Source organism: Panthera leo, chromosome C1 (genome assembly GCF_018350215.1).
Source record: "Panthera leo isolate Ple1 chromosome C1, P.leo_Ple1_pat1.1, whole genome shotgun sequence".
NCBI lineage: Eukaryota > Metazoa > Chordata > Mammalia > Carnivora > Felidae > Panthera > Panthera leo.
The window spans coordinates 184,209,140-184,224,688 of record NC_056686.1 but is presented as its reverse complement, the minus strand read 5'-3'; the positions used below and the strand labels follow the sequence as shown (position 1 = coordinate 184,224,688).

The 15,549-nt window shown below is 41.4% G+C and overlaps 1 protein-coding gene across 2 annotated transcripts in view; it reads left to right on the top strand.

The window, feature by feature from the left end:
• SATB2 (SATB homeobox 2) overlaps window positions 1–13,880 on the top strand; it is a 218,708-nt gene extending 204,828 nt beyond the window's left edge. Inside the window, exon 12 of one of the 2 annotated variants that reach the window (XR_006205634.1) lies at window positions 13,809–13,844. Coding sequence is in view for 1 of the 2 variants with exons in the window: in XM_042949625.1 (XP_042805559.1) it covers window positions 13,809–13,841 (33 nt within the window). In the remaining variant the exon portion in view is untranslated. Of the gene's footprint in view, window positions 1–13,808 lie in introns of both variants that reach the window. The other variant, XM_042949625.1, reaches the window with a different exon arrangement.
• The last annotated feature ends 1,669 nt before the right edge of the window (window positions 13,881–15,549 follow it).

Below are 15,549 nucleotides of genomic sequence, written 5' to 3'. Positions count from 1 at the left end.
CACTAACATTGTTTTTAGAGAAATATAATTGATCTGCTAAGAGAGGAGAGAACGGGAATCACATAAAATGCTCAAATAAAAACAGAAGACAAAGAGGAGAGGAAAAGATAAAAAAGAAATAAAAACAGTAAATAGAAAACAATTAGAAATGTAGCAGATATTAATCCAACTGTATCAGTAATCCCATTAAATGTGAATGGTCTAAATATAGGAATTAAAAGACAGACCATAGGGAACATCAATAAAACTACAAGCTGTTTTTTTTGAAAAAGTAAGCAAAGTAGACACACCTTTAGCTCCACTCACCAAGTAAAACGAGAGGACTCAAATAAATAAAATCAGAAATGAAAGAGGAGATGTTACAACCAGTGCCACAGAAATACAAAGAATCATAAGAGACTATGAACAACTAAATGACAGAAAATTGGACAGCTTCTAAGCTGGACAAATTCCTAGAAACATACAATTTACCAAGAGTGAATTATGAAGAAATAGAAAATCTGAACAGATCAATTACTAGTAAGGATTTGAAACAGTAAGTCAAAAACTACCAACAACCAAAAGTTCAGGACCACATATCTTCACTGGTGAATTCTATCAAACATTTAAAAAGAGTTAATACCGTTTTTTCTCAAATTTTTTTCAAAAAGTAGAAGAGGAGGGAACACGTTCAAACTCATTTTACAAGGCAAAACCAGACAAGGACACCACAAAAAAAAAAAAAAAAAAAAAAAAAAAAAAAGAAAAGAAAAGAAAATCACAGGCCAGTATCCCTAATGAACATGGAAACAATTCCTTAATTATAATAAATATACCATGCTAAAGCAAGAGGTTAATAATAAGGGAGGGTGTGTATGGGGAGGTGTATATAGCAACACTCTGTACTATCTGTTCAATTTTTCTGTAAATCTAAAACTGCTCTAAAAAGCAGTCTATTTATTTTTTATTTTTTATTTAGTTATATTTTTTAAAAATTTTAATCCAAGTTAGTTAACATATAGTGTAATAATGATTTCAAGAATAGAATTTAGTGATTCATCACGTACATATACCACAAATGTCATATCCCAGCAAAGGTCTTCCTTGATGCCCATCGCCCATTTGGCCCATCCCCGCCCCCCCCCCCGCCCCCCGCAACACACCGCCAGCAACCCTCAGTTTGTTCTCTGTATTTAAGAGTCTCCTATGGTTTGTCTCCCTCTCTGTATTAATTTTTTTTTTTTTTTAAGAAATGCATCCATATCAAAGAAATCTGAGAGATCTGAGACTCAGGGCTCAGAGAAGTTAAGGAGCTTAATGAAAGCCACGCTGGGAGCAATTGCTGTGAAAGTATATTACCCAGGTGGGAACTCAGGAGCCAAGGCACAAAACAGGAACCGGTTTCCTAATCTGGTGCAAATGCAGGACTTGAATAGGTGTATTCTGTTGTGGTATGAATGTGGGGTTCCAGAACTGTTTCTTAACAAGCCCTCTAGGTGATTGTGACATGTAGTAATGTTAGAGGACCACTGTCCGGGCGAGTCAGGAATAGAGTGGAGGCAGGCTCTCTTTGACAGCATGGAGGAGTGACTGGGGCTCTGAATGGAAGCTTGTCCACCCCAAGAGATCACTCTTGGATGGGATGTGAGAGTGGTTGAGACTGCCTGGGCCAGGGAGGATGCCTGCAGAATGTATACAGAAAATAGAATATGTGCCCTTCCATGCACAAAAACTTGTCCATGGAATTTGGGAGGAAAACACTCGTTTTAATCCCATTTCTTTGCAGTGAGAGTAAGAAGGAAATACATAGTTTTCTTCATCTTCGTAATTTGATATTGAAATGGAAACACTTTATGCTGTTAACAAACATTTATTGAGTATCTACTATATGCCAGGCATTATTTCAGCCCAGGGATACAGCTTGAACAGACTATACAGGTCTCTTGCAACCTTCATTCTCAAGGGGACAGACAGACAAATAATAAACAGATTTTGAAAAAACTCAGGTAATTATAGGCTTTTTACCTCTAATATAGCCGGTATTTTGCCTCTCTCCTGAAATGTGTGGTGCGAGGAACCTCACAGGAGACCCCTCCCTCAGTTCCTCCATGCTCCGTGTTTTATAGATCTAGGGTGAGCAGATGTCCAGCATCTCCTTCCATGCAGAGAAGAATTATGTGCTTGAGTTGTTGCTGAATTCATTCTCCGTGTGAAGAAGAATGTACATTTCATGTTGTTTTGAATATTGAATGACCAAAAGAAGGAAAAGAAAATAAACCATACAAAAATAACTGCATGACATTAATGCTAAGGATTTAAATTCACCAAAACAAGGAAATTCCAAATTAAGTCCAAACATTCAGGACCACACTGCCTTTTTAGCCACATTGATGTGAGCGTTACCGACCAGGATTCTTTCTTCACCTGGTGTTTTCTTGGCTTGTCATTTTGACACTCAGCAACTTAGTCACAACTCGGAGAGAAATGATCCCCATTCCCTCAGGTTGTCCTCTCTGTTTTCTTTGCTGGGATTGGTATTTAGAAGAATTTTTATTAAGCAACTTCAAACAGAAGGGTTTGTTTGCTTCAACGTTGTTTGAAAGTTGATCTTCCTTATTAGAAGTTGTGGCATTGCAAAAGAAAGATCAGAATTGATTTCAATAATGTTTAAAAAATATCTCCACTCTAAATAAAAATCAAAGAAAGCCAAGGAGTAAACTCCGAAAGAAAGGAGGCTATTAGGGAAATTGTAGAGGGAGTATAAACCTCTGACTTTGCACGACTGTGTACTGGAATATATCGGGAATTGCCAGTCCAAGTCTGTGCCCTACTGGAGAGAAAGCAAGATATCTTCATCCCTATTATTATCAGAATTTTCTCCCCTGACTTGCTAAATCTACTCAAACTAGCTTTTCTAAAGCTCTAAATCAGTAGCTTTCAAAACTTGACTGCATTTAGAATCCCGTGGAGAACTTTTAAAAATCCCAATGCCCAGGCCACACACCAGACCAATTACATCAGAATTTCTGAGGATGGCCTCTGGACATCGGCATTTTTAAAGCTCCCCAAGTGATATCAGTGGGCCACCAAGTTTGAGAACTAGTGCTCTGAGTAACTAGCTAGTAAGCCTCACACTTGGAGTGATTTGCCAAAACTGAAATAATTGCTATTTGTCAGAAAAGGATGAATGAATAGATGTAATTGATCTAGTTTCCTACCTTTTCATCGAAAGGAGAAAATGAAGGGGCACCTGGGTGGCTCAGTTGGTTGAGCATCCAACTTTGGTTCAGGTCATGATCTCAGTGTTCATGAGTTCAAGCCCCACATCAGGCTCTCTGCTGTCAGCGCAGAGCCTGCTTCAGATTCTCTGTTCTCCTCTCTCTCTGCCCCCTCCCCTGCTTGTATTCTCTCTCTCAAAAATAAATAAAGCATTAAAAAAAAAAAAAAAAAGGAAAAAAAAGTTAAAGGAGGTTCTAGAGAGATTTGGCTCTATCAATTAAAAATAAACAAACTTGAATGCACTTAATAAATGTAAAGCAGAAAGTGAGCTAACTGGTTTTTCTTCTCAGTAAGAAGGGATGTCAGTCATACTAAATGGAAGAAATTCACAGGTAATGGAGATGAGGAATTAACATGTAACCCTATGACAGTATTTAGCAAGGCAAGAATGACAGGGTTTCCATTGCAGGTATGTTTATTACCAGGTAGATGAGGCAAAGTGGGGAGTGGGGAAGGCACATTACTAATGGATGGCTCTGTGCTGGCTGGTAAGAACGGCAGAGTGAAGGTCCAGGAAAAGAAATTGCTGAGTTTTTCTAATTGAGGTGCGACTAGAAGTAAATGAGAGAATATGTGAATAAATAGTACTTTCCTAGTATTTAGTGGTGGACTACAGGGGCTATGTTATTATTAAAGAGAATAAAAGGAAAAGGAAATGGTGGTGGTATTAGCACTTCAAATGTGTACAGTTGTTGATATTAACACTTGAAACAGGCAGGTATCGTTTACCAATTGGTAAACTGGGCATAGAGACAATTAGGGCCTTTTCTGGGGTGACGTGGCCAGTAGTAGGTAACCGAATCTGAGTTTAGTGGCATCCACAAAATAACTCGATGAGCACTGATGTGGTGACAGCCCCAAGGATCACTTTGGAGTAAATGTGTTTTTGACTAATGAAAGTATTACTTTTGATATTGCCATCAAAACGTATTTACTGTTGATTCCCTCAAAGTGATATTCCTGATTTGTCCTTGGGGAAGATGATGAATGAGGAGAACTGAGTGATTTTTCTGGTCATTTTGGATAATCTCGATTTAAAAGTCACAGATTTTCCAGATGCAGGATTATTTAATGAGAAAATTACAGGCATGATTGATGGTAACTTTTCTCTTCATTTTGTCTCTAGACCAAAATATTTCCGGATAGAAAAAATGATTTAAATGGAGTTTGAGGCAGGACTCCAGATGCTGCCTGGGTGACTAAACTACTTTTTTATCTGTCCCCCAGGTGAACACCTGACAGTGTGGCTAGAGAACCAAGATGGTTAAGAGTTAGACTGTCCTCTGCTAAAATTATAGGGCTGACTTTTGCTGGCTGTGAGGCTACCTACCAGCAAGTTCTGACATCCTCTGGGCGTCAGGTTCTCTATCTATAAAGTGAGAAACTTACAATCAGTTTTTGTTTTTGTTTTTGTCTTTAATTTGAGAAAGACAGGTGGGGGAGAGCAGCAGGGAGAGGGAAGAAGGGCTTGAGAGAGAGAGAGACAGAGACAGAGACAGAGGGAGAGAGAGAGAGACACACACACACACACACACACACACACACACAGAATCTTAAGCAGACTCCATGTTCAGCAGCAGCCCCAATGCGGGACTCAGTCCCATGACCCAGGGATCATTAACCTGAGCCAAAATCAAGAGTTGGACCCTCAACTGACTGAGCTACCCAGGCGCCCCCTTATGATCAGTTTTGTACACAGAATGCCCAGTATTAGGTCTGGCACGCTGGTTGAGTAGGTACTTAACCAATGTCAGAGTAGGCACTCGACCGATGGTGTTCCTGTTGTTTTGTTGGATTGTTTATTCCTATTTAAAGAATCTCCCATCAAAGTATACTGCCAATAGATGTAATATTTCTGTACAACAGAGTTAAATAGATCCAGAGTTGGCCTGATGTCATGAATCAACAGAGACCTGGACATGTAAGGTATTTGTTGGGCATTTGTTGTAAATTTTATTTTGAGCCCTTTATCATAGAGGAGAGTGGTAACTTTATTAATTAATACCTATAGCTGGCCTGAAGTCAAAACGAACTCTCTGGGTGCTTTTAAGTATATATAAATTATCAGATGATGCTGTAAATAACCTCAATGGACTCAGTGAGAGTTTAGAAATGAAGTACTTCAAATGAGTGGAGAAAGGATGAACAATACCCAGTGACGACTCGATTTTTGTTGGGATTTACGCAGAGCTCAGAACTCCAGGTGGACTGGTTGAGCAGGAGAGCTTTCAGTCTAAACAGGAAGCATCCAAGTATCTTTGTCACAGCACTTAGCCTCATCTAAATGACATCAGAGGTGGAAATGTCTAGCAGAGGAGGGGCTGTACAGTGTTGAAGAGTATGGGACTTTTAGGTCAACAAACCAGGGCTCAGATTAGGCCCCTACTGTTCCTTCACCTTCTTACCTTGAGCAAGTGACTTCTATCTTCTGATTTTGTTTCTTCATCTGCAAAAATAATAGTATCTACCTCAAAAGACCATCATGAGGCTTAAACGCAGGGAAGTGCATAAAAGATCTGGCACGGTGGGTGGCACGTGTTACGTATGAGCTATTATCACTGTTCTTATAATCATTATTCTATCAGATCCAGGGACTCTTTCCAGGGCAGAGGAAGTTGAAGGGAAAAGGAAATGTAAAAATTACTCAAAAAGAAGAAAAATGAATAACTGAGTGTATACTCAAATATACTCTAACTGATTGGCTTAGCATGTGAATTTGACATAGGTTGGGATGTGGACGTGTATCTCTCTATATTCTGACCACACTCTCCATGTGAAACTGTTTTAACCTTATAAAATTATGTTAACTTTTATCATCACAGAAAGATCAAAGACCTGCCTCGTGACAATTTATAACCTCATAACTAAAGTGAACATACAACAAAGGATTGTTACCTCCATTCTTTTTGGAATTTCGTTTTGTAATATACAAAAATAAACTTACGAGCTACTAGTTCTGTTCACGTGCACAGCACATCTCATAACACTGCAAAGTCCAGTGTCATTGCTGGAGTCAGGTTGCATTGCCTGAATTCACGTGCTGCCTCATGTGTTGAGGGAGGGATCCCGTGGTCGGTAGCAAAGCAGGGCAAGAGGCCACGAGAGCTACCATGAAGGCCTCAAATTCCCAGGTGTATGGTTCCTGAGGGCTGCCTAAAAAAGTACCACACGCACGGTGGCTGAAAACAACAGAAGTTTGTTGTTTTACTGTTCTGGAGCTGGAAATCTGAAATCAAGGTGTTGGCAGGGGCCATGCTCCCTCTGAAACCGAGGAATCCTCCCTTGCCTCTTCTTAGCTTCTGATAGCTTGCCAGCAATCTTTGGCCTTCACGGCTTATTAAATACATCACTCCTGTCCTCTGCCTTCCCATGGTGTCCTACTTGTATCTCTTCATATTGTCTTCCCTCTGTGTGTGTCTCTCTCTGTGTCCAAATTTCCCCCCTTTTATAAGGATACCAGGCATACTGGATTAGGGCCCACCCATCATACTTCATTTTAACCTAATTAATTCTGTAAAGAATCTATTTCTGAATAAGGTCACCTTCTGACTTACTGGGGGGGGGGTCAGGGCTTCAATGTATCTTTTTAATGTTTTTTATAGAAGAACACATTTAACACCATAACACCAGGAATGTCCTCAATATGTCCTAAATATGTCCTCATATTTAGACTGGATGGATCTCTGAGGGTCTACATACCATTTTGGGAATTGAGAGAGGACAACAGGCATTGGAAAAATTTAAATGTCTCTCCAACCACAGGGCCATACATTTCAATTTCTTAAAAGTAAACCATGTCATGATATTGTGAATGGCACACTGCCATTGCAATTTTTATGTCAAAAATGTAAATTTGCAAAGGGCCAACATCTAGGATTCACTATCAATTTTGTGATCCTGTTGCAGCGTTTCTATTACATCGGGAGCCTCAACAAATGAGTGTGGCCACAGCCTGTGAGCGCAAGTCAAGTGTATCCTTACAACTTAACGTGATTTGAATCTCTTTTTCCAGGATTTATCCTGAGGAGGAGGCAGCTAACTTCCTTTAATGTTTGCTTTTCAATAAAGAAACATCCAAAGAAACACACAAAAATATGGCACACACATCGTTGTTAAGATCAATTTCAGGAAAAGGGAATGCATAATAGTTAATAAGGGTCCCAAGTTCTTATGCGTGTCAGGCACTGTGCTAAGTGCTTTTCCTTACATTATGGAACCCTGCACTCGTTGTAAAGTTAGTGGAATAATTATGTGTAGTGGTGAAAAACTTATAACTTATAACTTTGTTGACTGTGTGACTTTGAGAATAAATATGGAAAGATTGCTTTTTTAAAAATTCTTGGTTACTTAAAAACTTAACATTCTGATTTTTTCCCCCTCTGCTGCTTTACTTGATTGCCTTGTATGATGTACTGTTTTCACTGAGTCTGTACTTCTCCTTCTCAGAGTGCAGAAACAGGACTGAAGAGGAAGTCAGTTTCTGCCTTCCTAACACCTGACATGTATTGAATAATGGCCAGTTGGCTCTATTTAAACAATGAATACATTATTCGTGCATTTTATTGAAGCAGATACATGTTTAAGCACTGTGTGAAAGTGTCCTTATGTATCCTACTTTTACATATACTTTGAAACTTCCTAGTCCTTGAGGTATTTTTATGGTCAGGCACATATGCATGCAATGATTGTATGACCACCCTTGGATTATGTATTGCATCTAATGAAATTAGCTTTTTTGCTCACCCCTGGGCAACCTTTGGAAATAAGACAATAGTCTCAGTTGTTTATTTCCTGGAGAAATGTTAATGATTAACTTGAAAAAGGAAGAATTTCTTTTACCCCACTGCCTAATTTTTCATAATTCCGTACAATTGCTGTGTACCTTATCTTTGTTTAATGTATCCCATGCAAGATATTAACTTGTATAACATTGGTGTACATGAATTTTTGGCTAGAGAGAGAGCACTACCGTACCTAAAGACTTTAGTTCTTTCCAGTTGGGGTGATTGTTTTTTTATATTAAGCCTTGTCCACAGCCAGAACATGTTGAATTCAGGCTTTGCTTTAATGGTTGTAAGATAAAGCATCAATCTGATTTATTTGGATACTAACTACCTTTTGCCTGAATCCACATAGCAACTAATGTTTTCCACATGTGCCCAGCAGATCTTTATTGGTGTACTCCAGCACGATGTGAAATCCTAAAGAAATATGTGTGACTGCAACTAGGCTAAGAGTTTGCAGTGTCTGGGGAGTGTTCTTCAGGATAGGCCTAGGTGGGCAACTCAATGTAAAACTTGGGAGACACCTACTGCCTTGTGGCGGATGAAGCATTTGGCTTTTAACCATGGCTGTCTGCAGGATAATTAGTGGCAGGTTAGGTCCTCTGTTGGACTAGGCCTTGGTCTCTGGGCTAACACAGGGGTCATCCCTAGCAGGTTGGGCTGAAGTTTGCTTGCTTGATGGCTTGATGTCTGAGTGTCCGGATTGGTACAAGAGTGCTAGAAGCATAGCACTGAGCATTGTATCTTTACTATCTCTTTTCATTTGCCTAATGGTACTATTAGGTAGATCCTAGTATTCTCTTCCATTTTATTATGAGGAAGCTGAAGGGCAGAGAAGTTAAATGCCTTGGTCACAGCGATAGCAAATGATGGGGGAAAGATGTGGACCCCGACAGTTTGACTCTAGGTACCCATTTGTTTGGTGTCTGCTCTTTATAATCCCCGACGCAGGCTACATGATAGAACGGAAAGGGCATAGGCTTTATGAATAGAGAGCCCTTAGGTCAAATCCCAATTTTGTGCTTAATATGTGGATGTCTTGGAATCCATGCTCTAGCCTCTCTGGGATTCAATTTCATCATCTGTAAAATGGAGTTGCTGGGAGGATTAAATGAGATAATCCATATTAATTAATGCCCAGTCTGCCAACTAAATGTTCAAAAATGCCAGTTCATTTGCCTTCAAACTACTGACTTATATTCCTTCTGGCACCTTAAATAGATCTCCCAATGTGATCCTTACTTACCGTGCTGGAAATGGCACCACAGTCACACTGCTAAGCTACCATCACTTCAATAGACGCTTCTCAATTTGGGGCCTTGGCCAAAGTTCCAGGAGTTTTGTTTCCCTTCAAGCAGAGGTAAATCCATCCAGACATCCTCCTTTTAAGCACCGAGGGCTGCATCTGTTTTAGACCAAAAATAATACCTTGTGATTGGAAATGTTTCAGTAACATCATTTGTGTGTTTTATTGAAGCAGAGGTTACAATTATTAGCGACACCAGGAATTTCAGACATTTAAACACAGTTTTGACTTCTCCAGAGCAAACCACATCCCTGTGCAATTATTAGTTTATCTAAATACCTTCCATCTGAACCCTAAACTGGAGCTGGCCTCTGTGGGAGGTGGTCCCTCTGAGGACACACTTTCCACTGCGTCAGTACAGGCAGACAAAGCTGGAGCTCAGCTGGAGGTTGCAAGAAAGGTGACTTGGTTCTTCTAGCTAGTAATTTGCTCCCTGGCTTGGGTCACTTCCTAGTCACAGCGAATTTGGGTAGGTTATTCCAAATCCCTATTTGAAGCTGACCTTAAGAATTTAAAAGAATTAAAAACAAGGTTTTCCTTCCCTTGGAGTCCACTCCTTCTGTCACATGATCTCTCTGTAGCACCCATTTCAGCCAGCCACTCATAACCCAACCTCTGTGCAAGAGAAAGAATTCAAAAACCAGCCTATCCTTCAAAGCCTCAGAATCTTACTTCCAGCTGTGGTGTAAACATTCTTGTTGTTATATTTTTTGCTTATTTCATTTTAACAATAGTATTTAACTAGAAAACAACCATAGTGCCTTGTGAATTTGAGGTAAGTAATCAGAATGGGTGGCCATATTGTGTTAGTAGAGAAGAGGAATTAGGTTTCCTTTGAAAATGACATGATTACCACTTGACGTATGATGTAGGGATTATGATCTCCACCTACAGATGAGGAACGAAGGCTCACAGTAAGACATGTGTACATGATCACACATAGGCAGTAGGGCCAGGATTTGAACCATGTCCATGCCATCCAAAGCCTATAGTTTTTCACCCACTTCCTGCTGCTTAAGTTTGGGAGAAGCAAGGAGACAAGGTCTGCAACTCAACCATGGACCCTAAGCACATGTCACAGAGTCACGGACTCTGACTGGCCACTATTTATTGTTGTTGTTGTTTTAAATCTGTCTATTCTCACTCAAAAGTGAAACACTTAGTTGGGTCAGTTTTCAAGTTTCTGAAACACTGACATACAACAGGAAGTTGGTGAGCATGCCTGGTAGTGCACTGGGAATGTGGGAGACATTCTCAGGAACCAAGTCAAAGATGAGGAGCTACTGAAGATGTTTTAGCTGGAGCATCATGGGAACCTACTTAAGGGTGGGAAGATGGTCGACAGCAGTATGAAGATGGATTAGGAGGACTGAAGATGAGACACTTCAGAGGGCATTTTTCTGACCCAGGCATGAAATCGTGAGAGTCTGACCAATACTTTCTCACACCAAAATTAAAGAACAATGGAGGCCTTCTGTGGGTTGTTGTACCTGGTGGGGTTTCTTAGCAAGCAGTCCCAATATTGGCCATGTTTCTCTCTTCAGCTACTTCTCATATTCCAGCACCTTGGGGGAGGGGACAGTTCCATTCTGGAGTGCTGCCTTTCCTTTACAAGGCCTAACTCATTTGGTGCTGAAGGCAGAAGTGGCATGTTGGATTACAGGGAGATGCATCAGCAAGAGCCTTACTTGGTAGATGGATGGATGGATGGATGGATGGATGAAACAACCCTACCCACTGAGAAACGGGGTAGTTTATGTGGCTGGAGCAGAGGAAGCAAAGGAAGAGTCTTGGTGAGAGGTAAGACAGTGTCTAGATCACAAAAGCTCTTCTAGGCCATATGTAATAGAGGCTCAACCATACACCATCAGGCAATGCGGAGCCATAAAGAGGTTTTAAGCCAACCTGGGGGAAAAGGTGCAGTAATGTCCACATTTTCATTTTGTAAAAATCACTCAGACAAAACTGGAGGCAGGGCGACCAGTGAGAGACTATTGCAGTAATCTCAGAAAGGATAGTGAAAGCCTGAACTAAGGTAGTATTTGAAGTAAAGGGGAGGGGAGGATGGAAAAGAGATGTTAAGGCCATAGAATCCATTGGCCTTGGTGACTGATTGGATGTGGTGTGGGAAGTGGAATCTAAGAGGGATCCTGGGTGTCTCCAGAGTTCTAGATTGGGTGATATTGAGCTTCCCTGAGACGTGGGACAGTGAAGGAGGACTTGATGCGGGAGGATAGTCAGGAACTCAGTCTGGGGCTATTGCATTTGAGGGTCTGTGGGACCCCCACCCCCCACCCCCGAGTGGAGCTTGAGGCCTAGGAGGCAGATACATGGAAGGGGCTCAATCTCACAAGGAAACCTCAGGGCAGAAATCCTCTGAGCACAGGTGTCAGTGGAAGAAAGAAGATGAGACTGGAAGGAAGAGAGTGAGGAAAAAGAACCAGGGCATTAGCAGCTGGTTTTAGAAGAAAGGATGTAAAGACTCACCTGCTTTTCTTCTCAAAGGCACTCCATTGTGAGGTGGGATATGTATAATGAAACTTATTTTCAAACAGCAGAGAATTATGTCCAACTCTCAGGTGACTGATTCATTCATTCTTTATTATTCCAGTTTTTTAAAAAATTTTAAATGTTCAACCAAAATGTATCAAACCTAATTTAAAATTTAAAAAATCTTTATTACTCTCATCACTCAACTGTACTCAACTTCTTCTATCACAACCCCAGCAAAATATTTGAAAAGCCATGTGCTTTACTCCAGATGTCATTCATTCATTCATGCATTCTCTTTTGCATTTTGATTGTCAACTTTTCCTCCTAAATGTTCATTGAGCACCTCTTATACGTTGAGTACTGCTCAGGCCCTCAAGGTATAGTGGTACATGACGGACAAGGCCCCTAATCTTGTGGAGTTTACATGGTGGTGGAGAGAGATAATAAAAAAATATGGAAGCAAGAAAATTTCAGCATGTCCACTGAGATATTGCCATATACCTACATTATCTCATGAATTTAATTAAAAGGAAAAGACTTGGTAGAATTTTGACATGTGTGCAAGTAGTAATGGATTTCTGGGCCCTTTTAAAGTATGTTTCAGTTGGTAAAATTTCTGGAATCTGTTGACCTTCCAGGTGAACACTTAGGTGCCTTTGATTTGTTGTTGCTGTTGTTGTTGTTGTTGTTGCTGTTGTTATGGTTTCTGAACAGACTCCCTCCACCTCCTCTCCTAATAGCTGTCTGCCTCTGGTTCAGGTGAAGGAGGAAACAAGGTATGACATTGTAAGAGTGCTCAGACTCTCCCTCCATGGGCCCAAATGAGGCTCCTGGGCATGTGACTGTAATCCACTTGGGTGTGACCGTGCTGTTGCTCCCCAGGAATGCCCTTCTTGGAGCAGTGGGAGCTCAGAATGTGGAACGGACTTGCCTTGTTCCCCCAGCTATATTTAAGCAATCTCTTCCTTAGTGACACCCACATGTAGTCCTGTGAAAACAAAGTTCTTCAAATTACAGAATCAGGTGATCATACATTGAGGCAGTTGGGCCAGTCAAAACTGCACTTGATGAATGAATAATTCGAGAGCTTCTTTATAAAAGTGACGGGTTTTTAAATGGCCACCATATGGGGGCAGGCAGGTGGCTGGCAAAGGTTTCTGTCCTGCTTTTGCTAGACAGGCTGCCCTCCAGCATGCTGTCAATGAAGGGCACTGATACAAAGTGATTCCTGAAGCCTCGTGCCAGGCTGTGTCTTGACAGAGGACACTCCTGCCTGAGCAGGCGGCAGGTGCTGGACCCGGCTAAGCCCTGAGCTCGCCCGCAGTTATGCTGTCAGCCTCTTTCAGCTCTAATGCTTCGTGACAACTGCCTACCTGGACTATGATAATGGCAGAAAACCTCTGCAAAATTGATGGGGAATTTCACACAGAAGAGTGGCTTCTCGTGTTATGTGAGGCAGAACACTCTGGTTCTCTTTGCCAGTGGGAGACAGAAGGTTAGGGTCAAGACCTGGGCAATGGTGTAGCTTTGAAAATCCAAATTTGCGGTTGACTCAACCTCCTCCCTGGCTCTGCGTGTCACATGCATTTGTTTTCTCTCGAATGCATGAGCCTCAGCTGTTCTCGAAAAAATGTTACCAAAAGATTATCCTTGAACTGGATTCCTCATGACATTAAGTAACATAGAAGGCTGACAGTAAATGTAAGGAGTCAATGCTTCCACTCTGGATCAAGGAGGATCAAATCCTGCATTGTCCTCGATTGTCTGGATTAAGCTGAATGTTTTGCGTGAATTATACAGCTGATTGAAGCTTATTCAGCGTTCGTAGTCAGCCATTTATGCCTTGCAACCTAACACCCTTCTTCTGCACAGATCAAAAACACATTTTTATCTCAAAACTCTGCTGTCAGTTGGCTCATCGAATTTATTAAAACTAAAGTAATGGACTTCATTGTTTTCTTTCCTAGCCTGTAGGAGTGGGAAAGATACAGCTAACCTGAGAGACCTCGGAGAGCTGAGCGGTAATCAGAGAAGTAAAATAGACCCTACTTATTGGAAAATCAAATGACATAATGCACGTAAAGTGGGCATCAAGGTGCCTCTGTGAATGTTAGCGCTCGTTATTTATTATAATAAAAAATTTTAATTGTGCTAGGATTTGGGGCATTTCTGTCATTGTTCAGATCCTGATAATTAATTCCTCTTCCTCTCATCTTTGTGCCTATAGAGGTAGGAAAGGGGCAGCGGGCTGGTCGCCCTGTATCCGCATGTCTGTTAGAGTGTTAGCAACCGTGTGAATGTGTGGGGCATGCTTAGGGACAGGTGCCCTGGAAAATATACCTCCGCTGTGTCTCGAGAGTATACCAACCCTTAAAACACGTGAGACTTCAGGCTATTTCTGATATTAGATAATTGATAGAAAGACTGTGTGATTCTGCCATAAAGTTGAAAACGGACTCCAATGAAAACATATGCCCGAATAAACATTTTAAACTGATACTTTCCACTTCTTTCCTCACCCTTCCTCTCGTTGGAAACTCTTGGCGTTCCAGAACTGTCGGTGCCACAGTCTGTGTCACGTCTATCAGAGTATCATTTTCAAATAGGCAATGGTGAACCTGTTTTGATGGCAAAGATCATTTTAAAGGATTAAAAAAAAATCCATGACATCCCGGATATCAAAATTTCCTATGGTGTTCACAGCTTTAACTACCGATCTTATACTTATTTTATCTTATTCTACTTTGTATTATTTAACACTTTTGTCGCATTTACTCTATAGCAGGTACTATGCTAAACCCTTTCCAAGTGAGTCAATGCTCATTTAATCTTCACAAACCTTTGCGAGGTGAGTACTATTATTAACTCCCTCTTACAGATGATAAAACTGAGGCGAAGAGAGAAAGAAACACACCCTAAGTCTGTGTTCTTAATCACCGCACCGCGTCTGTAGTCAGTGTTTCAGGACAGCCACACTGTATTTCAAAGAGTACATCAAGCTTTGAGGCTAATTTTTCCCATATGAATTTGGGTGTCTTGCAGGATATCTTACTAAACTTCAGAGGAGTTTTAATTTTGTAGTTTTCTCTTAAAAATTGGGCATTGCTCCTCACTGATTGTTTTAGCTTTGAGCATTTCAACTTTTTTGAGTGTAAAAAAAGCTTTCTTTAATAGTGAAAGCTTTGTCATAGTCCTCACGGACTCTCATCCCTTGAGATAATTTTGAAAGAAAAAAGAGGAAATGGCAGCCTTACACTACCCATGACCACCGTCTTACCCCTGGGACCCCCCACACGATATACTCAGCTTGAAAAGAAACTCAGCCGCTCTAGATCTGGGATCCTTAAGAAGAAGGTCAGGACCTGGGGCCGAGGGGGTTGCAGGTGCAGGGCACTAATGTTTCCGGTGCCATGGGTGGCGGGGAACCTTGCTGCCAGGCCCTGGGAGGAGAAGGCAGACCCAGTGGCTACTGCAGGAGGCCCCTGCTGTCAGCACAGAGGCCCTTGCCGCCTGCTGGCACTTCCACGAGAGGCCTCCTGGAGGAGAAACTCCACCCTTATTTCCCGCAGTCCGCCAGTCTCGCCCTGCCCTGGCTCCAGAAGCCTGAGCCGCTTGCTACTGGCGGACCTACTCCATGACATGAGCTGGCAGAGCAGGCAAAGGGGTCTCACTGGAAGATGAGATACTGAGCTGCCATGCATGGGGGAA